Below are 24,586 nucleotides of genomic sequence, written 5' to 3' on the forward strand. Positions count from 1 at the left end.
CTTCCTAATGTACTTTTTTTTAATGTACTTTGTTTGTTTTTTCATTCTTTTGTGACCTGTTTCTCTTGCAGGTACTCGTCGGCTACCACGCATTGATTTTATATATTCTGACACAAACAGCGTTTGCGCTCAGCATATATGGATACCTTTGCTGATAGCAGCTGTGGTGATTTTCTGATTTCAGCACTGCAGTTAAAATCCTATTTTGGTATACGTGGATAGTGTCGTGTATACCCATCATTAAATTCAGTGGGTGGTTGTTTGGGCGGTTAATGATGAGTAATACTACGCATTATTCCTGTGCTGATTTCTGATAGGTTCTCTTTTTTTCCGTTCAGCCCACAGGCTGCATGAAAAAAAAAAACCTATATGCCAAACAAGGACCAGCAATGTACTGGTACGTTGCTGGACTTTGAGTGGTTGTACCAGGATGATGCCTGCAGATTTAGGCATCATCTTGGTATCGTTTTTTACAGCCAGCGGTCGGCTAACATGTAAAAGCAATCCTAGCAGGTAATTGGCCGCTAGACTGCTTTTACATGCAGTGGGAGGGGTCTCCCCCCCCCCACCGCCGCCTTCCGCAGCCTTCCGTGGTTTTTCTCGGGCTCTCCTGTCCCACCGGTTAACCCGAGAGTGCAGCCGGTGGTTCAGTTATCTAACCATAGAGCTAATTGAAGATTAGAATGGCTCCAATCATCTCTATGGCCTAAGATGCCGGAGGCTACGAGCATTTCATGACTTCTTTTTCGCCAGAAATAAACAGGGCCATTGGGAAATTGGGAAAGTATTTTATCACACCAATTTTGGCGTGGTCAGATACATTAAGGTCAGAGGAGAGATCTAGAGTATAAAAGACCCCAATTTTTTTAAAAAAGAGTACCTGTCACTACCGATTGCTATCATAGGGGATATCTAAATTCACTGTGATAACAATAAAAATGATTTAAAAAAAAAAAAATTAAAGGAAAGGTGTCAAAATAACATAAAAAAGCAAAAAAAAAAAAAAAAAAAAAAAAAATTGAGCCCCCCCCCCTTTCCCCCCGTGCTTGCGCGCAATGGCACACGCAAGCGTTGGTCTAGTGTCATATGTAAACCGCAATTTCAGCATGCATGTGAGGTATCGCCGCGATCGCCAGATCGAGTGCAGTAATTTTTGCAGTAGACCTCCTCTGTAAGTCTAAAGTGGTAACCTGTAGAGACTTTTAAAGTTTTTAAAAATGTACGTACGTTGTTGCCGCTGCGCAGGCGTGCGAAATTTTTAAAGCATGTCATATCAGGTGTCTATGAACTCGGCATAAGATCATCTTTTAAATTTTACCAAAAAAATTGGAATTATATAGTGTATTTGTGCAATAAATTTAAAAAAAATGTATTTTTTTCGCAAAAATTGCGTTTGGAAAATCTGTGCGCAAATACCGTGTGACAAAAAAATTTGCAACATCCCCCATTTTATTCTATAGGGCCTCTGCTCTAAAGAAATATATAATGTTTGGGGGTTCAAAGTAATTTTCTAGTAAAAAAAAAATATTTTTTCATGTAAACAAAAAGGCACAGAAAAGGCTTGGTTTTCAAGTGGTTAGAAGAGTGGGTGATGTGTGGATAAGATTGAGCATAAAATCCCGGGACAGTTCAAACACCCCCCAAATGACCCCTTTTTGAAAAGTAGACACCCAAAGCTATTTGCTGAGAGGCATGGTGAGTCCATGGAATATTTTATATTTTGCTACAAGTGTCGGGAAAATTATTATTTCTTTTTTTTTTGTTGTTTTTTTACAGAAAGTTGTCACTAAATGATATATTGCTCACACATGCCATGTGTATATGTGAAATGACACCCCAAAATACATTCTGCTGCTTCTCCTGAGTACAGGGATACCCCATGTGTGAGACTTTTTGGCAGCGTAGCTGTGTACGCGCCCCCGAAAACCAATCCACATCTTCAGGTTTTCTAATGGCGTAAATTGCTGATTTTACCCCTGACTACCCGTCACAGTTTCAGAGGCCCTGAAATTTCAAGATAGCACAAAACCCCCCCAAATGACCCCATTTTGCAAAGTAGACACTCCAAGCTATTGGCTGAGAAGCATGGTGAGTCCATGGAATAGTTTATATTTTGCCACAAGTTTCGGGAAAATATATTTTTTTTTTTTTTTAACACAAAGTTGTCAGTAAAATGATATAATGCTCACGCATGCCATGGGTATATGTGAAATGACACCCCAAAATACATTCTGCTGCTTCTCCTGAGTACAGGGATACCCCATGTGTGAGACTTTTTGCCAGTCTAGCCGCGTACAGGACCCGGAAAACCAATCTGCACCTTCTGGCTTTCTAAGGGCGTAAATTGTTGATCTCACTCCTTACTACCTATCACACTTTTGAAGTCCATAAAAGGCCAAGATGGCACAAAACCCCCCCCAAATGACCCAATTTTGCAAAGTAGACACTCCAATCTATTTGCTGAGAGGCATGGTGAGTATTTTGCAGCTCTCATTTTTTTTGGAAAATGAAGAAAAAACAGGAAAATGCATTTTTTTTCCTCTTTTTTCAATTTCCAAAACTTTGTGACAAAAAGTGAGATCTGCAAAACACTCAACATGCCTCTCTGCAAATAGCTCAGGGTGTCTACTTTCCAAAATGGGGTCATTTGGGGGGGGGTTTTGTGCTATCTTGGAATTTTAGGGCCTCCGAAACTGTGATAGGTAGTCAGGAGTGAAATCAACAATTTACGCCTTTGGAAAGCCTGAAAGTGGAGGTTGGTTTTCGGGGTCCTGTACTCGGCTAGACTGCAAAAAAGTCTCACACATGGGGTATCCCTGTACTCAGGAGAAGCAGCAGAATGTATTTTGGGGTGTCATTTCACATATACCCATGGCATGTGTGAGCAATATATCATTTACTGACAGCTTTGTGTAAAAAAAAAAAAATATATATATATATATATATATATATATATATATTTCCCGGAACTTGTGGCAAAATATAAAATATTCCATGGACTCACCATGCCTCTCAGCAAATAGCTTGGGGTGTCTACTTTCCAAAATGGGGTCATTTGGGGGGGTTTTGTGCTATCTTGGAATTTTAGGGCCTCCGAAACTGCGACAGGTAGTGCAGAGGTGACATGAACAATTTACGCCATTAGAAAACCTGAGAGTGTTGATTGGTTTTCGCGGTCCTGTACACAGCTAGGCTCCCAAAAAGTCTCACACATGGGGCATCCCCATACTCAGGAGAAGCGGCAGAATGTATTTTGGGGTGTCATTCCACATATACCCATGTCATGTGTGAGAAATTTATCTTTTAGTGACAACGTTGTGTAAAAAAAAAAAATTAAAAAAAAAAATTGTAATTTTCCCGAAACTTGTGGCAAAATATAAAATATTCCATGGACTCACCATGCCTCTCAGCAAACAGCTTGGGGTGTCTACTTTCCAAAATGGGGTCATTTGGGGGGGTTTTGTGGTATCTTGACATTTCAGGGCCTCCTAAACCGTTATAGGTAGTGAGAAAATGCAATGAAAAATGTATGCCCTTTGAAATTCTGATGGTGGTGATTTGTTTTCCGGCTCCCGTACACAGCTACGCTCCCAAAAAGTCTCACATATGTGGTATCCCTGTACTCAGGAGAAGCAGCAGAATATATTTTGGGGTGTAATTACACATATACCCATGGCATGTGTGAGCAATATATCATTTCAATGACAACTTTGTGTAAAAAAAAAAAAAAAAAAAATTTTTTTAGTCATTTTTCAAACACCTGTGACAAAAAAATAAAATATTCAATGAGCTCAACATGCCTCTCAGAACATTCCTTAGGATGTCTACTTTCCAAAAAGTGGTAGTTTGGGGGGGTTTTGTACTGCCCCGCCATTTTAGCACTTCATGAAATGAGATAGGCAGTCAGAAATTAAAGCTTCGTAAATTTCAGTATTTACACCATAGTTTGTAGACGCTATAACTTTTGCGCAAACCAATAAAAATACGCTCATTGATTTTTTTTTTTTGTCAAAGACATGTAGCTAAATATATTTTGGCCAAAAAAAATGACATAAATTGAGTATATTGGATATTTTTTAAAAGACAAAGGTGAAAATGTCATTTTTTTGCAAAATTTTCGCTCTTTTTTTATTAATATCGCAAAAAATAAAAAGCGCAGAGGTGATCAAATGCCACCAAAAGAAAGCTCTGTTTGTGGGAAAAAAAGGACGTAAATTTCGTTTAGGTACAGCATTGCATGACCGAGCAATTATCAGTTAAAGTCACGAAGTGCCAAGTTGAAAAAAGGGGTCTGGTCCTTTAGCAGCCAAATCCTCCGGGGCTTAAGTGGTTAAAGAAGAATTATAAAACAAAAATAAAAATTAGTTAAATAGCTTTTTTTGCCACTACTATTCCCTTATATTACTACTTTATACTACTATACTGTCTTTTGAAATTTACAAATGCAGCAGTTTAGAAATTGGGTGAAAGGTTTATCACTGGGAAACACTTTTTAAAAGTTAAATAGCGCATTTTGTATACAACTATATAGATCAGACCAAAATGAGGGACAAATGAGGAGGAGAGAGGGACAGAGGGACTTTGTTACGAATCTGGGACAGTCCCTCGCAATCAGGGACAGTTGGGAGCTATGCACTGAGGTGATCTGAGGTCTGAAGTGCATGCATTGGGATGATCTGGGTGTAGCACCCTCCTAGTTAGGCTGCTTGGTAAATCGAGTTTCTCCATTGTAGTGAGTGGTCTGGTTACATATAGTTACATAGTTACATAGTAGGTGAGGTTGAATAAAGACAATAGTCCATCCAGTTCAACCTGTGTAGGTGTATGTGGCTGTAATCATCTCACATAGCCCTGAATGTTCTGATCCTTGAGATGTACGTCTAAGAGTCTTTTGAAAGCCACCATACTTCCCGCAGAAACCACCTCTTGTGGTAGAGAATTCCACAATCTTGTAGCCCTAACAATAAAGAACCCCCCACGTTGCCTGCGGTTAAAACGCTTCTCCTCTAATCGCATTGTATGCCCTCGAGTCCTCATGCAATCCCTTCGACTGAATAGCTTTTTTTCTAAGCTGAGATCCCCATTGAGATATTTATAAATTGCTATCATGTCCCCCCTCAGGCGTCTTCTCCAGGGAGAATAAATCAAGCGATTGCAGACGCTCTTCATAATTAAGGTCCTCCAATCCCCTAATCAGTTTAGTTGCCCTTCTCTGGACTCTCTCCAGCTCCAACACATCCCTCCTGAGGACTGGCGACCAGAACTGGCCAGAATACTCCAGATGCGGTCGGTTGTTGATTGGTTGAGTCTGATCAGGATTTACTGAGCTGAGAGTTTGATTGCTTCCCCCTGCCTTAGGAGGAAGCTTCCAGAGCATAGAATGGGAGATTCAAATGATCAGCTGAATATTTATCATGTCCTGGTCAATCCCTGGAGGGGGGCATCCAGAAGGTGGATGAGGAGGTAAAAAATGTGCAGGAAGCCTAAGCAGATGGTTCTTTCCTCACCAGGGAGGGTTTAAAGTCTCCTGGGGGTCTGTTGCCCCTTGGAGATAGCCAGAGAGTCAAGAGACTGCTGATGGTACTGAGGGCCTGAAAAGAATTGCCAAAGAAGTACCCTTGCAGAAGGGCACTGTCCCTGAGTCCTGGACAGAAATAGGGATCCTCATTTCCTTCAGAGTTGCAGACTGCTCCTGGGACACTGTAAGCAAAGGCTTTACTGTGAATGATAGTCGGGCAACTGCCAGGGGGGAACTAGTTGCCAGAGGTTGCTTTATAGACTGTTATTGCAGGGAAGTTGACATCCCAACCTTTCATGCTGCCCCCAGAAAAACTGCCTTGGGAGGATTAGAGAGAAGTTTGTCCATCTACTGTGATTACTGATCATTTTAGAGAGTCCCATGACCCTAAAGTCTTCTCCTAGTAAAGTTCTTCAGCAATAAACCCTGTCCATGTGTGTATGTGACTGTGCTTGGCTGACCTGCAGCCTCTGTAGTATTAAGGAGAACCTGCCTATCTTTACCGGCCTCTTTGGTAGTGAGCACTGTATTTTATGCATTGGGGCTGGTCGGGAGTTCATGCATTGGGAATGATCTGAGGTCTAACGTTCATGCATTTGGGACTGATCTAAGGGCCTGAAGTGCATGCACTGGGGTTGATCCGAGGTGAAGTGCATGCATTGGGTCTGTTCTAAAGGTCTGAAGGGAATGCAGAGGTGAGCTGTGGAAGGGTAGGAGGGTGTAGAGGGGAGTTGTGTACGGGGGAGTTGGTGTAGAGGTGAGTTGTGGACAGGGGGTAGGGTGTAGAGGTGAGTTGTGAATGGGGGGTTGATGTAGAGGTGAGTTGCGGAAATGGAGGGAGGGTGTAGAGGTGAGTTGTGTACAGGGGGGTTGGTGTAGAGGTGAGTTGTGGACAGGGGGTAGGGAGGAGGGTGTAGTGGTGATTTGCGGACAGGGAGGGAAGGGTGTAGAGATGAGTTGTGTACAGGGGGGTTGTGTACAGGGGGGGGGGTAGTGTAGAGGTGGTGTAGAGAGTTGCGGACAGGGGGTAGGGAGGAGGGTGTAGAGGTGAGTTGCGGACAGGGAGGGAGGGTGTAGAGGTGAGTTGTGTACAGGGGGGTTGGTGTAGAGGTGAGTTGTGGACAGGGGGTAGGGAGGAGGGTGTAGAGGTGAGTTGCGGACAGGGAGGGAAGGGTTTAGAGGTGAGTTGTGTACAGGGGGGTTGGTGTAGAGGTGAGTTGTGTACGGGGGGTAGGGAGGAGGGTGTAGAGGTGAGCTGCGGACAGGGAGGGAAGGGTGTAGAGGTGAGTTGTGAATGGGGGGTTGATGTAGAGGTGAGTTGTGGAAAGGGAGGGAGGGTGTAGAGGTGAGTTGTGTACAGGGGGGTTGGTGTAGAGGTGAGTTGTGTACGGGGGGGGGGGGATTGGTGCAGAGGTGAGTTGCGGACAGGGGGTAGGGAGGAGGGTGTAGAGGTGAGTTGCGGACAGGGAGGAAAGGGTGTAGAGGTGAGTTGCAGATGGGTGGGGAGGGTATAGAGGTGAGCTGCGGACAGGAGGGCCATTCCCTAACATTCTCACACAGGTTCAACTCAACCCAACTCCACAGGGGATAAAGGAAGCATTAAATAAAAGACACCCAGGGGGTTTAGGGTGGGGGTAGGTGAGTGGCAGGAGTGGTTGCAATGCCCCATATTCTTGCCTTGCATTCACGTCTGTACCCAACACCCCTTGTTTACCAGACATCAAGTCACGTAGCGCATTCGCTAGCTTGCCCGGGATTTCAAAGCGGAGGTAATTGCCGTCCAGGCTTTAGAAACACTCTTCAGCTCATGAGGGCCGTTGATTAACGAGTAAATAATTATCTCCCCAGCGGTCTCGTTTCCAAGAAAAAAAAAAGGGCCTAATTAAGAAGGTTCCTAGTCATTCCTCACCTTCATCTCTCCCTTTTCCAAAGATCATTTAACTGGCAGCGCCGCCTGGCTCATTAGCGCTACTCGGTTCTCCAAATTACCCGGCAAAGGTCAGGTTTCCATGGGCGGGAGATGAAAATCGTTCCAGGCAGATAATTGCTTTGAGGACTGAGCAGATCTGAATATTAAGATAAGAAGCGATAGACGGAGGAGGCAGAGAGCCTCCAGTAATTGACTTCCAAGGAGGACGCCGCTTGTACGACCTTCTCTCTGATACTGGAATTGGCTTTGAAGCCTCGTGAACCAACCGTCGCCTTTTATCGCCGACGTTCTCTTAGCAGCCGGGAAAAAATGTTGCCGTGGTAAATAATGAAAAAATATGGAGACGTCAGTCGTAATCGGGCAGCAAATTGTAGCTTTCATCTCAGGCGGTCGCTGTTCCTGTAAAGCAGGATACTCACATGGAGCTCTGTACTCTCTATGGCAGAACTCCTTAAAACAGTTAAAGGCAGATATAAAGGACACATATTAATGCAGCTCTGTAATCAATAATACATTGTTAAATGTATTTTTAATACAAACAATACAAGCTGCGTAAGTACCTGAATTTGATCTGGATTCAGAATATTGCAGTCATGTAGAGCAGAGCTCAAACTGGGGAAGAAAGAAGCAGCAGAAGGAGCCAATCAGCTCTTTGGCAGTACTCATGTGGAAACACGGAACATGCTGATAGGAGGAGAGAGCAGAGTGACAGAGCAATGAGCTCATCATTAGCTACTTGTCCGTTTTACAATACTTTGGCAGATGAAACAGCTCTCATATATGTATTTCATCTGTTTGCCTGGAGTAAATATTAAAGCTCAACATGGTAGTAAACTCTGTTTTACCAGTTGTACCTACGGGCAAGCCTATAGTAAGGCTTATCTGTAGGTACTGTGAATATCTCCTAAGCTAGCACAGTTTAGGAGATATTCAGAGTGCAAGCAGCCAGTGACCTTACCTGAGCACGTGCTCTGAAGGTTCGTCATCGCGCCCCCCCCCCCCCCCCAGCCACTCGTGTAGCTGGAGGACGCAAACCCAGAAGGAAGACTGGGGGAAGATATCAGGATTCCCTTAATCTGCAGGGATTTTATCTCACTTCCTGTTTGGCTATGGGACAGGAAGTGAAGGAAAATCTCCCCAATGGGACAAAAAAATAAACTGACATGGGATATGACCCTCCTTTACTCGAAAATGAAAAAAAAAATGGATTTTTGTAAAATCTTATCTTAAAATCCTTTTCTCTTAAGCTCATTGACAGACGTAGTCCTCGTTGATTAATAACAACTCGGGTTATACTGCCCTCTACAGGAGTAGGACTAGACAGGAAAGAAAACATTCTGGCCACACCTTAGGGGCAGTCCCAGAGGGTATATCCTCTCTCTCTCTGCTACAGCAAATCAGTTTTTTTCTGTCTAGTTAGGAGTAAGGACCTAGATGCCTTGCTAGGATCTTCGGTCCTGGCAGGAATTTTTTCTTAGAAAGATTTTTTTAGATATCTCCAAATTAAGGGTCGGAATCCTCCGTTCCCTGTTAAGGCGCACTCCACTCGAGCGTTCAGTACTTCCTGGGCCTACCGCCATCAGGCGTCAGTGGTCCAGGTGTGCAAGGCGGCCACCTGGTCGTCGGTACATACCTTTACGAAATTTTATAAAGAGACACTCCTGCAACATCACTGGATAAAGATGGACTCAGGTATTAGGGGGGCTGCTGTACACAGAAGGCTATTTTTTTATCTTAATGCATAGAATGCATTAAGATAAAAAAAACATTCTGCGTTTACAACCCCTTTAAAGCGAAAGAGTTAAAGGGTAAGTTCACCTTTTACAGGAAAAATTAACAGGTGAACTAACTCTAAACACCCTGGCCACCCCTCTGGACACTGTTGCACATAGCGGCCATAATTCAGCTTGCTTGCAGTGTAGTGGACCATACACTGCAATATACGGGAACATATATCCATCATAAAGCTTGCAATGGCAAGAACTCATTGACCACATGATCGTGGTGACCAAGGAGAAGCACTTCTTTCAATAAGGTGCCCCAAAAGAAAGAAGTGCTTCTCATTGGTCAGTGTGGTCGCGCTGACAAGCGAGCCCTTGCCATTGTAAGCATTATGAGTCCAGGGGCTGTATATTGCCGTGTATGGTGTAGCGTGGGGCATCAAAACCGATAGGAGCAGCGGGGTCCAGAAAGGTGGCCAGGATATTTGGAGTTAGTTCATTGTTCCTGTAAAAGGTGAACTTACCCTTTAATAAAATTCCTTTAATTTGCAGCTTCAGTCTGTGTTCAGGATTTGTGTTGTATCCCATGGCAATGGAAATACGCACCTCTGCTGGAGGATAGACAGACATCGGAGGAAGTTTAGAATGGTAGTTAGTAAAATCCGTAATACTCATTATATAAGTCAGTGATTTTATTTTGTAAAGGACAGGGGAATCTATTAGCAGAGCCTCTTCTGCATGACACGCGGGAAAAGGTCAGCGTGACTTATCCTGCGTAATGCGCCACGACTCAGATGTGAAGCCTATTCCGCGATGACAAACTCACACGCGGCCCCCATGCATCACGCGTTAATGTGCTGCAATAGCTTTCCCAGTCTATAATGAAAACAAATGGCCGCCATCGACCTGCAGCCTCTCTGCAGAAATAAGGGATAATACAATAACACCACGACGCAGAGATTTTTCCTGCTAATTCCACACAGTAGTGACGAATGGAAGATTTGTGGTGAGTGGAGGGAGCAGAGAAGAACCGCAGACATCCAAAAATCCAAAATGGAATGGTCGGTTTTAGCCAGATTGACTGTCATATTCAGGGCCACCATTAGAAATCATGGGGCCTCATACAACCTAAAATGATAGGTCCAGCACACACTGTATGAAACAGGACATGTCATTGCTTGGCCCCCATATACACTGCAATGTATATAGTATTGTGACCAGGGCTTTTTTTCTCAAAGTATAGGTGCAGGTACTCTCTCTACCCTGATTTACCTCTAAGCACCGTCCCTTGTCTCTGCCTCCTATCCACCTCCTAGTGCCGCTCATTTTAGAAACGCAGAGCCAAGTATCATTTTGTGGTGTTAAGTCATTTCTATGAAATTGCTTATTGATAATAGACCCCCCCCCAGCAACCCCAGCAACAACAGATTCCCCCAAGCAACAATAGATCCTTCCTAGCAACAATGGATCCCCAGAAACAAAAGACCCTCCCCCAAGAACAAAATACACCCCCAGCAGATTCCCTTTAGCAACAATAGATCTGCCCCAGCAACAAAAGACCCCTGCTGGCAGCAATAGATCCCCCAGCAGCCAGCATCAATAGACCCTCCTTCATCAACAATGGATCACCCCCCAACAGCATAAGAACCTCAGAGAAAAATATCCCCCACCAGCAGCAATAGACCTCCCAGCAACACTACATTCCTTAGCTACAATAGATCCCCAACAGTCAGCATCAAAAGACCCTCTAACACACCCCAACCCCCTTTACCAGTACATACATTCTCCGCCGAAGGTGCCGGAACTGCGATCCCCCGCGTTCCTGCTGAAAAAATGCCCTGATTGTGACAATGCTGTGCCCTGCCATGTGTAAAAATAGGAAAAGGGCACCAAGGGTTCTCAAGGAGGCAGGTTGAGGGGCTCCAGAACTGCTTTTATGAAGAGAGAAAATTTGGTATTCATTTATCTACAGGTTTTGTAATTCCTGGATTGGGGCCTGGAGTTCAGAGACTTCAAAGAGTCTTGGGAGGGAAGAAGCCTCCAACTCTGTGTCCAGGTCTTACAAGAGATCAGCAGGCTGTATACAGTTCTTATAATCAAGGGGCTGTCTGCAGTTCAGGGCTCCAACCCGAAGACAGGAGGCCGGGCATGGACCAGTGCTGCAAGGAACTGTGAAAGAAAGAGAGACCTGTGAGAGTAGAAGAAAGGTGCGGTGGTTGCACGTGAACACAACAGTGCTGTGTAATGGTTTGGGGGCCCAGCCAAACATTTACGTTTGAGGCCTGAGCAGCGGGGCTGCAAAAAGAATCCAAGAGGCTTCAGGTCATTTTTCTTTTGTGTTCAGAAGTCATGGTGGAAATCCCTGTAAAGACAACCATTTGCTTTGGTGGAACTTTTACTTTGGTCTGAAATAAAATAACAAGAGCTAAAACAATATTTTTTGGCTGAAATGAACACGGCGAGTCTCCCTTCTTAAGAAGGCACATGTACAGGCCTGTCTGAAGTTTGCCAATGAACATCTAAATGTGTGACGGAACCGTCCAGCATCCAGCTTGGGTGCTTCCATCAGTATACAGCTCTCTCCAGTCTCGACATAGGAACCAGATAATATAGCTGAGCATACAAGACTAGCCGACAATAGCTTGTACATGCAAACTGGAACTGTTTATTGAACACTCACATTTATATACCACACAATAATGTGAGGGTTGATCATATTACCCTAACAATACAAACTGTAAACAGGGATATAATTAACATAGCTAAACAACAGTAAATATATACAGTATGCTACTCCATCTCTAGCAACTAATAGCTGACAGTGATTTATTAACATGAACTAATTAACAACTAGCCACTTAAACCAGCCTAGGTGACCAGACTGTTCAGCACCTACAACTCTGAATACAAAGTAGGGATCGACCAATTACCGGCAAGTCCGATATATCGAGGGTCGATATTGACTTTTGCCGATATATCTGTATCGGCCCCGGAACTGGCTGATATTGCAGATTTTAGAAATATTGCTCATGTAAGGGTAAAATTAAGTCGCATAGCATAATTCCATTTACAATTGTTATTGAATATGTCACTTACTTATGTACAAATTAAAGATATAAGCAATCCCACAATAGCAGATCTGCTGGCAGATCGGTATCTCTCACCCACTTGCCGTAAGTGATACCCGGGTGATACCGCTCCGTTCGGCATCCACTCAATACTCCTCTGTCTCTCATCTGCTCCATCTCCCACCCACCCGATACCGATCCGTCTCTCACCCACTTGCCATAAGTGACACCCGGGTTTTACCGCTCGGTCTGGCATACGATAACGATCTCGCCGGGCGTGACCACGCAAGTGACCTCCGAGATCGTATGCCGGACGGAGCGGTATCACCCGGGTGTCACTTACGGCAAGTGGGTGAGAGATACCGATCTGCCAGCAGATCTGCTAATGTGGAATTGCTTATATCTTTAATTTGTACATATGTGAGTGGCATATTCCATAACATTTGTAAACGGAATTATGCTATGTGACATCATTTTACCCTTACATGAGCATCACCACCTAATGGTCGGAGGAGGAGGAGACTAATTTCAGACCCTGACATAGGATGTACAAAATATCGGCCGATACGCGATGGCCAAAATATCGGTATTGGTATCAGCAACGAAAAACCAATATCGGTTGATCCCTAGTACAAAGTATTATACAATACACATTATTACAAGTATAAACACTTAGATGAGCAGACAGACAGAAACAATAGGTGACTCAATGAACACAATTAATAATGGGAGAGACATACTTAACAGATCAACACATAACACTTTAATAAACAGACAATAGCAGGAGACCCCCGGCATCAGGTTGCTTTGAGCTTATCATATGAACATCTGTTCTGAGTCTCACAGAATAAAGCTGTCATTGCTAGTTTTGGGCATAGAAGCCCTAAATATGTATCTGGGTCCCCCAGTTCCCAGATACTGTGTGTTTTGGGAAGACATGGACTTGTATCAGAAACAATACTACTCCAAGCATCCCCCAGGCACACACCTCCCAAACAGTAGTGTTCCCTAAAAGCCAGGGCCCATAGTCTGTAGGCAAGAGGCCACCCTGCAGTCCCCTCTAAAAGCCCCTGTCCTGGCTGAGTCTGTCACAAAATGATTCAGAGAAGGATTGGGAGAAAGCGCTGTGGTCAGATGAGACCAAAATTGAGCTCTTTGGCATTAACTTGACTCGCTGTGCTTGGAGGACGTAGAATGCTGACTATGACCCTAAGAACACCATCTCTACAGTCAAGCATGGAGGTGGAAACAATATTCTTGGGGGCTGCTAAATGTACAGGCCCACTTTGCTGCATTGAGAGGCCAATGGATGGGGTATTGTAAAATCTTGGATGAGAACCTTCTTCCCTCAGCCAGAACACTGAAGATGGGCGGTGGATGGGTCTTCCAGCATGACAATGGCCCAAACAATAACGCCAAGGCAACAAAGGAGTGGCTAAGGAAGAAGCACATTAATGTCATGGAGTGGCCTAGCCAGTCTCCAGACCTTAATCTTATGGGAAATTTAGGGAGGGAGGTGAAACTTCGAGTTGCCAAGCGACAGCCAAAAAACCTTAAGGATTTAGAGAAGATTTGTACAGAAGAGTGAACAAAAATCCCTCCTGAGATGTGGGCAAACCTGGTCACCAACTACAGGAAACCTCTTACCTCTGTGCTTGCCAACAAGGGTTTCTCCACCAAGTACTAAGTCATGATTTGCTTGATTATTTTACTCACTGAACTGCAACTCAATTTATAACGTGTGTATTGTGTTTTTTTTCTGGATTTTTGGTTGATATTCTATCTTTATCATTTAAAATACATCTATGATAAAAACGATAGACCCTTCATTTCTCTGTAAGTGGGCAAACTTACAAAATCTGCACAGGGTAAAATAATTATTTTCCCACCTGTATGTACAAATAGACATCATCATATAGAACAAGCCTTTGTGCCCAAAATATTATGCCCTTAACCACTTGCCGACCGCCGCACGACTATTTACTGCGGCGGTCAGCCCCTCACAGGCAGAGTGACGTAGTACTACGTCGCTAGCCTGTGTGTGAGGGTCTAGGGAGCGAGCGCGCGCCCCCGGAGGCGCGCTCCCACTCCTGAGTGGTCACGGACGCCCCCGCGCGTGTGACCGGCGGACCAGATGTTCGCCGTTCACTCGGCGATCGTCGGTGCAGAGGGAGAAAGGCAGGCGGCTAATGTAAACAAGCCGCCTGTCATTCTCCCCTGTGTAGGAATGGTGATCATACGGTTCTACTATGTAGGACCGTTGATCACTGTTCATACAGCTCAAGCCACAGCCAATCACAGTTAGAATCACGCCCCTAGGGACACACATAACCCCTCCCTCTCAAAAAAAGTTAACCCCTTCACTGCCAGTGTAATTTTACAGTAACAGTGCATATGTATAGCACTGATTACTGTAGAAATGTCACTGGTAACCCTAAAAGTGTCAAAAATGTCAGTCAAGGGTCCGATCTGTCCGCCGCAATGTCGCAGTACCGCAAAAAAAATCACAGATCGCCGCCATTACGCGTTTAAAAAAAAAACAACAAAAATGACAAAAATCTTTCCCTTTGTTAGTAAAGGCGATAACTTTTGCGCAAACCAATTAAAATACGCTTTTTGCGATTTTTTTTACCAAACATATGTAGCAGAAAACAAATTGGCCGAAAATGTTAAAAAATTTTGATTTTTACATTTTTTTGGGGGGAATTTCATATAAAAAAATGTGAAAAACATTGTTATTTTTGCAAAATTGTCGCTATTTTTTTGTTTATAGCGCATGATCAACAAATCGCACAGGTGATCAAATCTCCGTTCGTGGGAAAAAAAGGACATCAAATTAGTTTGGGTACAGCGTCGCACGACCGTGCAATTGTCCGTTAAAGTCAAGCAGTGCCGAATCGCAAAATAGGCCCTGGTCAGGAAGGGGGTAAAATCTTCAGGGGCTTAAGTGGTTAAACAGCAACAGAAAGTCTGCCCTCTGCGTCATGGAGTGCAATGTGGCACACAATCATTCCTAGCACAGCCTTCAACCGGCCATAGACAGTTTGAATCTTGGCCAGTTCAGCAGGAACCAGCCAAAATTCAAACCATGTATGTGCAGGCTGAATGTACCCAAGTTAATCCATTATTCAACTTAGGTACAACCAGCCTGACGGATTTTTTTTAGGAATTATTGATAGTGGCTTCACCCGCCCCCCACTGCTGGGATAACAGAATGGCTCAGCGGGAAGGATTCCCCTGTCAACACTGTGTGCAACCCACGGTTGCAAGAAACAAATTTGTTCCGTCTATGGCCAGGCTTAGGCCAAGGACCCCTTATTGTTATTCTCTGGTTGGGTCACAAATAGCCAATGACTCCTTCTAGAGCTACTAGTAATCAGCCATAGCGTCTTAATTAGCCAATGGCTTTATTGCGGCCCCAAGATAAGTCTTTAGTTTGGTGGGTTACGGTAGACAGGCTAATAACTTTACAAGTCTCCAAATCTTCATGAGTTATTTCTGGCACAATATGCAGCCACAGCTTTATCTTTTATCATTAAAGTGATATTAAAGCTGTAGAAGTCATCTCCTGGTGCACACCTATGCAGTTTTCTTTTGCTCTGTTTCTGCAGTACTTTTTGTGGTTGCGTTTTGCATTTTTGCACACTTTTTATATGCCTTTTTAACGCGTTTTGCATTTTTTTTGGCCAATTTGTTGTTGGGCAGATTACAAAATGCAAAACGTGTCAAAATCATAGCCACAACACGCTACATGCTTCTCTGAAGCTTCTCTATTGAAGTCTATTGAACCAAAAATGCACCTTTTGAATTTAAAAAAGTCCCCGACCCTTTCCAAAAATGCAGCGGCTGAAAAAAGCATAGGTGTGAACGTGACCTATTGGGAACCATGCTAAATTAACTTTAGTGCGTTTTTACAAAAACACTAAAAATGCATAGGTGTGAACCAGGCATTAAATAGGCTGCTTTCCCTGCAGGTTCTTAAAGTAGAACTATAGGCAAAACTTTTTTTTTCATTTTGGATAGAGTAAGGGAGGGTTATAACCCCTGTCAGATTTTTTTCACCAACTTTGTCTCATTGCAGAGATTTCCCTTTAGTTCCTGTCCCATAGCCAAACAGCAGGTGAGAGGAAATCCCTGCAAATGAAGGAAATCCTTTAAGCCCCGGTTCACATTTGTGCGAGTGCCGGGTTCGCATGTAATATCGGAGCGCACTGCTCCGACATTACATGCGATCAGCTGTGCGGTGCGAGTTTAGCCATACAGTTTGTATGGCTAAATTCGCATCGCACCTGGAGCAAACACGCACAGGAGGCATTTTTTGCAGCCGCATCAGGATCGGATCGCACAGCGGTTCACACTTGTGCGATCCGCTCCTGTGCGAACTGCACGATCGCACTGCGATATGCGATCAAACTGGGGGTGTCGTTAAGATTACATTGACACCCCCAGCGTATCGCATATGGCAGTGTGAACTGCCGGGGGTGCGTGTGCGATGCGGGAACAGGCTGCGAATTTGCAGCCTTCCCGCATCGCATAAATGTGAACCGAGCCTAAGGGCCCCCCTGTTATCAGAACTAGTGTCCCCATTGGAAGATTTCCTCTCTATTACTTTTCTGGGGACAACCCAATATTTGGGATTTTCTTTTACGTTCACTTTCAATGATAATGGTAAACAGGACAAACAGACAGGGGTCAGGTTCATCTGCCACTAACCCCCCCCCCCCCCCCCCCGACCCATGGAGCACCAGCCGCCACTGCTCACAATATAAAAAAGAAGGGGATGTGAGAAAGAACCCCCCCACGTTTAGTGCGATTGCAACCTGTGTATGCCAAAATTATATTTATGTATATATAGTGTTAACATCCTAAAATGTGTAAACAACTAATATGTGCAAATATTGCTATTAGATCATATATTCCATCCAGCTGTAAAAGAATATATATAATAAACACAAAACCTGTGAAAATAAATAAATAATGTCCACAATATAACAGTCTATGTGGGGTGTAAGCCCCCGTTCACACTAAGGCGACCTGTGAGGCAACCTGGTCGCCTCACAGGTCGCCGTAGGTCGCTTTCCATAGGGAAGCTGCGGACCCGTTCTAATAGGAGCGACACAAGTCGCTCCGACTTAGAAAAAGAGTCCGGAGCTTCTTTGGGGCGACCAGGAGGCGAGCGCCATAGACTTCAATGTTATGAAGTCCGTGGCGGCCGCTCCGAGGTCGCGGCGCGCTGCTCGCACCGCGACCTCGGAGGTCGCCACCCGAAGTCGGATCGCCCCTATGTGAACGGGGCCTAAGGATTACACCATATATGGGTGAGAGTCCAAAATTGCAAGATAAATGTTCCAAACAGGGACTACGAGGAACCTCCGGGTTACCCATCACATCCAAGGGGGAACCGAGGATGGAGGAGACCCTACAGGGGAAAAGGAGGAGAAGGGAACAGGGGCAGGCCCTGGTATCCCCCATACTCACACAATGCATGGTACCCAAATCCAACCAACCCCCACCACCTGCCCATTACCCCTATTACCCGAGAGGAAAGGGGGGGGGGGGCAAGAGACATAGGGGATGTAGGGGAAGTGGGTGCCAAAAGAAAAAGAGAACAATAGGCCTGGGAATTTTTAATTTGAGCAAGGCTTCCTTCACTACAAATGAAATGAGGGTATTGGATTTAAGGCTAAAATATGCCCCAGATCAACTTCTTGAAGAATTTGACTGTTTTATAGATGTCCAAAAATTCACACGCAAACTTAATATTAAAAAACATTTTTTAGAGAAAACCAATACCAATTATCCTGATACTGAAAACACTATATATACACATAGCGGATTAAAGAATAACTCCACTATCAATCTTAAGACATCGTCCAGTCACTTTGTGGAAACCTTTAAGACACTGGTAGAGCAGGACTTGAAGGAAATGGAGAAAAAAACAAATAAATGAAAGAAAGATATTTGGACTGGAATTAAGGAATTAGAAAAAAGAAAAAAGAAAGTAATCCGCCCTGCAGATAAAGGGGGGGGGGGGGGAGGGGGAATAGTGATTTTAAATACAGAGGACTATTATAGGGAACTTAATAGATTGGTGGGAGACACAAAAACATATGAAAAATTAAAATGCAATCCCACTAACACATATTAACACAAATTGCATAAAATACTTAAAGTTGCATATACCGTAATAAAGACATTTTGATTAAAAAAAGAATATCGATACTTGAAAATTGAAGCCCCTAGGACTCCGGTTATATACCAGAGCCCCATTATATAATTTTGGCATACACAGGTTGCAAGCGCACTAAACGTGGGGGGGGTTCTTTCTCACATCCCCTTCTTTTTTATATTTACTTTACCTGCCATTGTGGCAGGAGGAGTTTATTGCAGCTGCACTTTATAGATTTTATATATATAATAATATATATAATTATTTAAAGCGGAGTTCCACCCAGTGCACATTTTTTTTTTAAAAAATACCCCCGGGACCGTCAGGGCTAGTACATTCCACAATGGCTAGCCTCTGATCTGTCCCAGGTTGCACTTACCTTTTAGGAGAAATACTTACCTTGAAAAAGTATTCTCCAGCGCTGCCATCTCAGGTGTGGGCAGCTTGAAGCCAGCGCGATCCTCTTCGGCCTCCTCTTCCTTCTTCTTCGGTCCTACGATGCACTGCACCGGCCCCAACGTCACTTCCGGGCGCACGCGTCATCCCTCCACAGCTTCTGGGCATGCCCAGAAGCTGTTTAGAAGGGAATGACGCGCGCGCCGGAACTGACGTCGGGGCCGGTGCAGGCGCAATGATTCCTGGCAGCGATGACGTTCAGCTCCCAGGAATCATTGCAAAAGCCAGGAAGTGACGAATCGCCGCTGCCGCCGAGGAAGGAGGAAGAAGGAAGTAAGGTAAGTATATTTTCTCTACAAGGTAAGTAAAAAAAAAAAAAAATTGCGATTATCCATTTGTTTTTCAGGTGACCCGGAGCGAGAAGATGGAGGTAAGTATAAAATTAGGGTGGAACTCTACTTTAACTACAATTTTATTTATTTATTCACAAATTATTTATTTACTGCTCATAATATGCCTAAGAAATAAAAATGGTACAAAAACATCATCTGAGAGCAACTTCTCCCTACCATCCAAGAACAGTTTGGTGAGGAACAATGCATTTTCCATCATGATGGAGCACCTTGCCATAAGGCAAAAGTGATAACTAAGTGGCTTGGAGAACAAAACATTGAAGTTTTGGGTCCATGGCCAGGAAACTCCCCAGATCCTAATCCCATTGAGAAATTGTGGTCAATCGACAAGAGGCGGGTGAACAAAAAACCCCACAAATTTTGACAAACTCCACGCATTGATTATGCAAGAATGGGTGCCATCAGTCAGGATGTGGTCCAGAAGTTGATGGACAGCATGCCAGGGGGAATTGTAGAGGTCTTGAAAAAGAGGGTCAACACTGCAAATATTGACTCTTTGCATAAACTTTATGTAAAAGCCTTTGACACTTATAATTATACTTCATTATACCATAGTAACATCTGACAAAAAGATCTAAAAACACTGAGGAAGCAGACTTTGTGCAAATTAATATTTGTGTCATTCTCAAAACTTTTGGCCATGGCTGTATACTCTGATGTACATTTGATATTGGTTATTAGAACATTTAGGCCCCTTTCACACTGGCGGTTGTTGTGTCATTGGTAAAAGCATGTTTTGTTATTTTGAAATTCCAACACTACTGGCACAAAAATTATTCACATCTGTTCATTGCATTTATGTGCGATTACATGCGTTTACATGCAACTGCATTTAGCTGTGGTAGTAAATTCTTGCCTTTTATATAGCAACTTATATTTTCTTTGTACTGCGATTACCTGCGTTTATATACAGATAGCTGCGGTACATCGCTCCTGGATGCTGTCAACTTTATTTTTCTTAAATGCACAAAGCCGTATGTTATGAAAACGTTGCTAAACGCAGTGTGTGAACAGGGCCATAGGGACGCATTGTCTGCATTTAGCTGCAGTAAATAAGTTCCTCTTTCCGCAGCCATTTGTGTGAAATTGGCCTTAGGGTATTTTTAAAAAAATATTTTCTTATATCTCTGAAATGTTATATTATTTTAATTCTAGCCATGATGAAGGTAAAGTCTTGATCCCCTAAAACACGTTAGCTTTTTACTTGTCATGTGTACAATAAAAATCAGCTGGACACCTACTAGTGTTGTGGCATTCTCATCTTTTCTACGAAGCAAACTAATGCCCCATACACACGTGCAGATTATCTGCAGACTTTTGTCTGCAGACTTACCAAAACCATATAATATGAGGTCAAACCTAAACACTTTCAATTTGTATGCAATCCAGCAGGCCCTTGCACTACATAGAAAAGGTAAGTCTGCAGACAAAAGTCTGCAGATAATCTGCACGTGTGTATGGGGCATAACCTTCAGCCTGTCCCTAATAAGCTGTTATATTTGAGGCCAACTAACCATCGCACACAATGCAGTGTGATGCACCAGTGAACCCTCTATTCACACACTGCTGTAATTTAGAGACATGTAGCCAGCTATACACAGCACCTTCAATACAGGTCGAACTGCAGCTTGCAATCTGTGTACAAATCAGAGGGTTAAAGAATTGCAGGTATGGATATTTTTACACGGTTACATGGTCCAGCTTTGAGCAATGTAACAATATATATACTAAACCAATGCCCCTGGAAGCTGGAAATTTCTGCTGCACTGTGAACACAGGAGGCTGGCCACTTAGAATGGGCCCCATTCACAAAATGTTTTGCATTTTCTAACTGAATGCTAAACATTATCTGAGGGCCAATTCACACTGCCCCATCTGTGAAATCGCAAGGCAGATTCACCGCTCTGGCCGCTCTGCATTTCGGCTGCACTAGGGGGCAGTGTGATGCATGATTAATAACAACACACTGCTCCCTTTTTTTTCTTTGTTTCGTACTAACTTTATTTGAAGTGTACATGATGAGCAGCGCACATTGCTTTGCAATTTGAACAGGTGTGCTGCAATAAAATGCAGCATGTCTGCATTTTAACGCAGCTCTAGGCTGTGTTGCAGTGTGAATGAGATACGTAGGAAACAAGGGTTTCCTGTATGTTCCTGGGGTGAAAGACGTTTTACAAGCTGTTGAAACGTCTGTCACAGCATATTGTGTGAATTGGCCCTAATTGGGCGAGGTGGAGAGGTAAAGCGGTAAGTCAGGCTCCATCTCCACTACCTTTTTGCAGCACTTGAATGCAGAAAAAGTAGTTCAAGCAATACTTTTTCAGAATTCCAAACATGGTACTAGTACAAGGTGCATTTAGGGTGCCAATAACAATACATTGGCACCTGCATCCTCTCATAAGGGCATTGCGGTGCAGAAAACGTGAACAGAATGCACCTTACCTGCACTGCATTTTGGTGAGAATCGGACCTTACTGCATAGAGAAACCAAAAGAAAGATGAAACGCCTGCGAACTGACATAGCGTTCACCCTCCTGGTCCCCTGACAAAGCTGTGTATTCACATCTGCAAAATATTATACTACCAGGTGCTAGGGAAGTGAGAACGGGTCATGTGTGTGTGGCAGGGAATATTCTACTACTAGGAGCTGAGGAAGTGATAACAGATCACCTGTATGTAGTGGGGAATATTCTACTACTAGGAGCTGAGGAAGGGATAACGGATCACCTGTATGTGGTAAAGAATATTCTACTACTAGGAGCTGAGGAAGTGATAACGGATCACCTGTATGTAGTGGGGAATATTCTACTACTAGGAGCTGAGGAAGTGATAACGGATCACCTGTATGTAGTGGGGAATATTCTACTCCTAGGAGCTGAGGAAGGGATAACAGATCACCTGTGTGTGGCGGAGAATATTCTACTACTAGGAGCTGAGGAAGTGATAACGGATCACCTGTATGTAGTGGGGAATATTCTACTACTAGGAGCTGAGGAAGTGATAACAGATCACCTGTGTGTAGTGGGGAATATTCTACTCCTAGGAGCTGAGGAAGGGATAACAGATCACCTGTGTGTGGTGGAGAATATTCTACTACTAGGAGCTGAGGAAGTAATAATGGATCATCTTTGTGTGGAATATTTAACTACTAGGAGCTGAGGAAGTGATAACAGATCACATTTGTGTGGTGGGGAATGTTCTACTACTAGGAGCTGAGGAAGTGATAACAGATCACCTGTATGTGGTGGGGAATATTCTACTACTAGGGGCTGAGGAAGTGATAACAGATCACCCGTGTATAGTGGGGAATATTCTACTACTAGGAACTAAAAAAGTGATATCAGGTCACGTGTGTGTGGTGGGCAATATTCTACTACTAGGAGCTGAAGAAGTAATAATGGATCATGTTTGTGCGGAATATTCTACTACTAGGAGTTGAGGAAGTGATAACAGATCACCTGTGTGTGGTGGGGAATATTATACTACTAGGAGCTGAGGAAGTGATAACAGATCACCTGTATGTAGTGGGGAATATTATACTACTAGGAGCTGAGGAAGTGATAACAGATCACCTGTGTGTGGTGGGGAATATTATACTACTAGGAGCTGAGGAAGTGATAACAGATCACCTGTGTGTGGTGGGGAATATTCTACTACTAGGAGCTGAGGAAGTGATAACGGATCACCTGTGTGTGGTGGGGAATATTCTACTACTAGGAGCTGAGGAAGTGATAACGGATTACCTGTATGTGGTGGGGAATATTCTACTACTAGGAGCTGAGGAAGTGATAACAGATCACCTGTATGTAGTGGGGAATATTCTACCACTAGGAGCTGAGGAAGGGATAACAGATCACCTGTGTATAGTGGGGAATATTCTACCACTAGGAGCCGAGGAAGTGATAATTGATCACCTGTGTATGGTTGAGAATATTCTACTACTAGGGGCTGAGGAAGTAATAACAGATCACCTGTATGTGGTGGGTGGCACAGTGGTGTAGTGGTTAGCACTTTCACCTAGCAGCAAAAGGGTCGCTGGTTCAAATGCCAACCACGACCCTGCCTGGAGTTTGCATGTTCTCCCTGTGCCTGCGTGGGTTTCCTCCGGGTACTCCGGTTTCCTCCCACACTCCAAAGACATGCTGGCAGGTTAATTGGATCCTGTATAAAATTGGCCCTACTGTGTATGTATGTGAGTTAGGGACCTTAGATTGTAAGCTCCTTGAGGGCAGGGACTGATGTGAATGTGCAATGTATATGTAAAGCGCTGCGTAAATTGACAGCGCTATATAAGTACCTGAAATAAATAAATATTCTATTACTAGGAGCTGAGGAAGTAATAATGGATCATGTTTGTGCGGAATATTTTACTACAAGGAGCTGAGGAAGATATAATGGGTCACCTGTGCATGGCGGGCAGTATTTTACTACCAGAAGCTGAAGAAATGATAAGTTACCTGCGCATGGCGGTAATCCTGAATCTTAGCCATCTCTTCCGCCATGTTCTTCAGGGCCGTTCGTAGCTCCGGGTTCTCTGTGTTGGCGAAATCCATCAGCTGCTTGACCAGCTCGTCTGCTTTGTCCCGCAGCTTTGCCGTCTTCCGGGTGTAGGATGCCATGACGGAGCAGAACTGGCCGAAGTATTTATCCGCGTTGGAGACGGTGTTCTCCATGAGCTTGACCTGGGCATCTCTGCGGGGAGAGGACAGGAATTAGGACCACACTTACAGAAAGTTTCAGTTCAGTAGGGGCTCATTCGCTGCACGTTACTGGACGCATATCGCATGTGAACGCGCGTTTTTGTAATATGCTGCAATATGTCATCAAATAAAAACTTTAACGCAATTCAATGCACTGCAACGCGTAGGCGCACGCTGCAATACATTTTTAGGCACCGAGTTTCTAGGCCATTTTCAGTGCTGTGAATTTTGGATTTATATAAATATTAAAAATCACACATGACCAATCAGAGTGGAATATTGCGGAATGTTCTGTAAGGCGTAACCTTGTACAGGAAGTTCTGCAATATGCTGCAGAATGTTGTGATAAAAATTAGTTTGCAGGACTTCTATCCCAAAGGGGAAGTTTTGTGTGCAAAATTCTGCAGAATCTTCTTCATCCCAACTGCAGGACTTTTCAACTTCAGAAAGCTCAGAGTCATTCCAAAGGCCTACAAATAATTCTAGATGTGATGTTCTGCAGATATGTTTCCTAGTAATAACTACAGACAATTGTAGATGTGATGTTCTGCACACACACTATATAGTCAAAAGTATTGGGACACCTACCTTTACACGCATGTGAACTTTAATGGCACCCTGGTCTTAGTGCCGGTTCATATTTGTGCGGTCACAGAGATTGCATGTAATTC

At 43.8% G+C, this 24,586-nt stretch overlaps 1 protein-coding gene across 1 annotated transcript in view; it reads right to left on the minus strand.

Moving 5' to 3' along the window:
* CIBAR2 (CBY1 interacting BAR domain containing 2) overlaps positions 1-24,586 on the minus strand; it is a 71,084-nt gene that overhangs the window by 41,304 nt on the left and 5,194 nt on the right. Inside the window, 1 exon segment of the mRNA XM_082270440.1 lies at positions 23,673-23,907. Coding sequence (XP_082126566.1) covers positions 23,673-23,907 — 235 coding nt within the window.

Source organism: Pelophylax lessonae (genome assembly GCF_965119305.1).
Source record: "Pelophylax lessonae genome assembly, chromosome: 10".
Classification (NCBI taxonomy): Eukaryota; Metazoa; Chordata; class Amphibia; order Anura; family Ranidae; genus Pelophylax; species Pelophylax lessonae.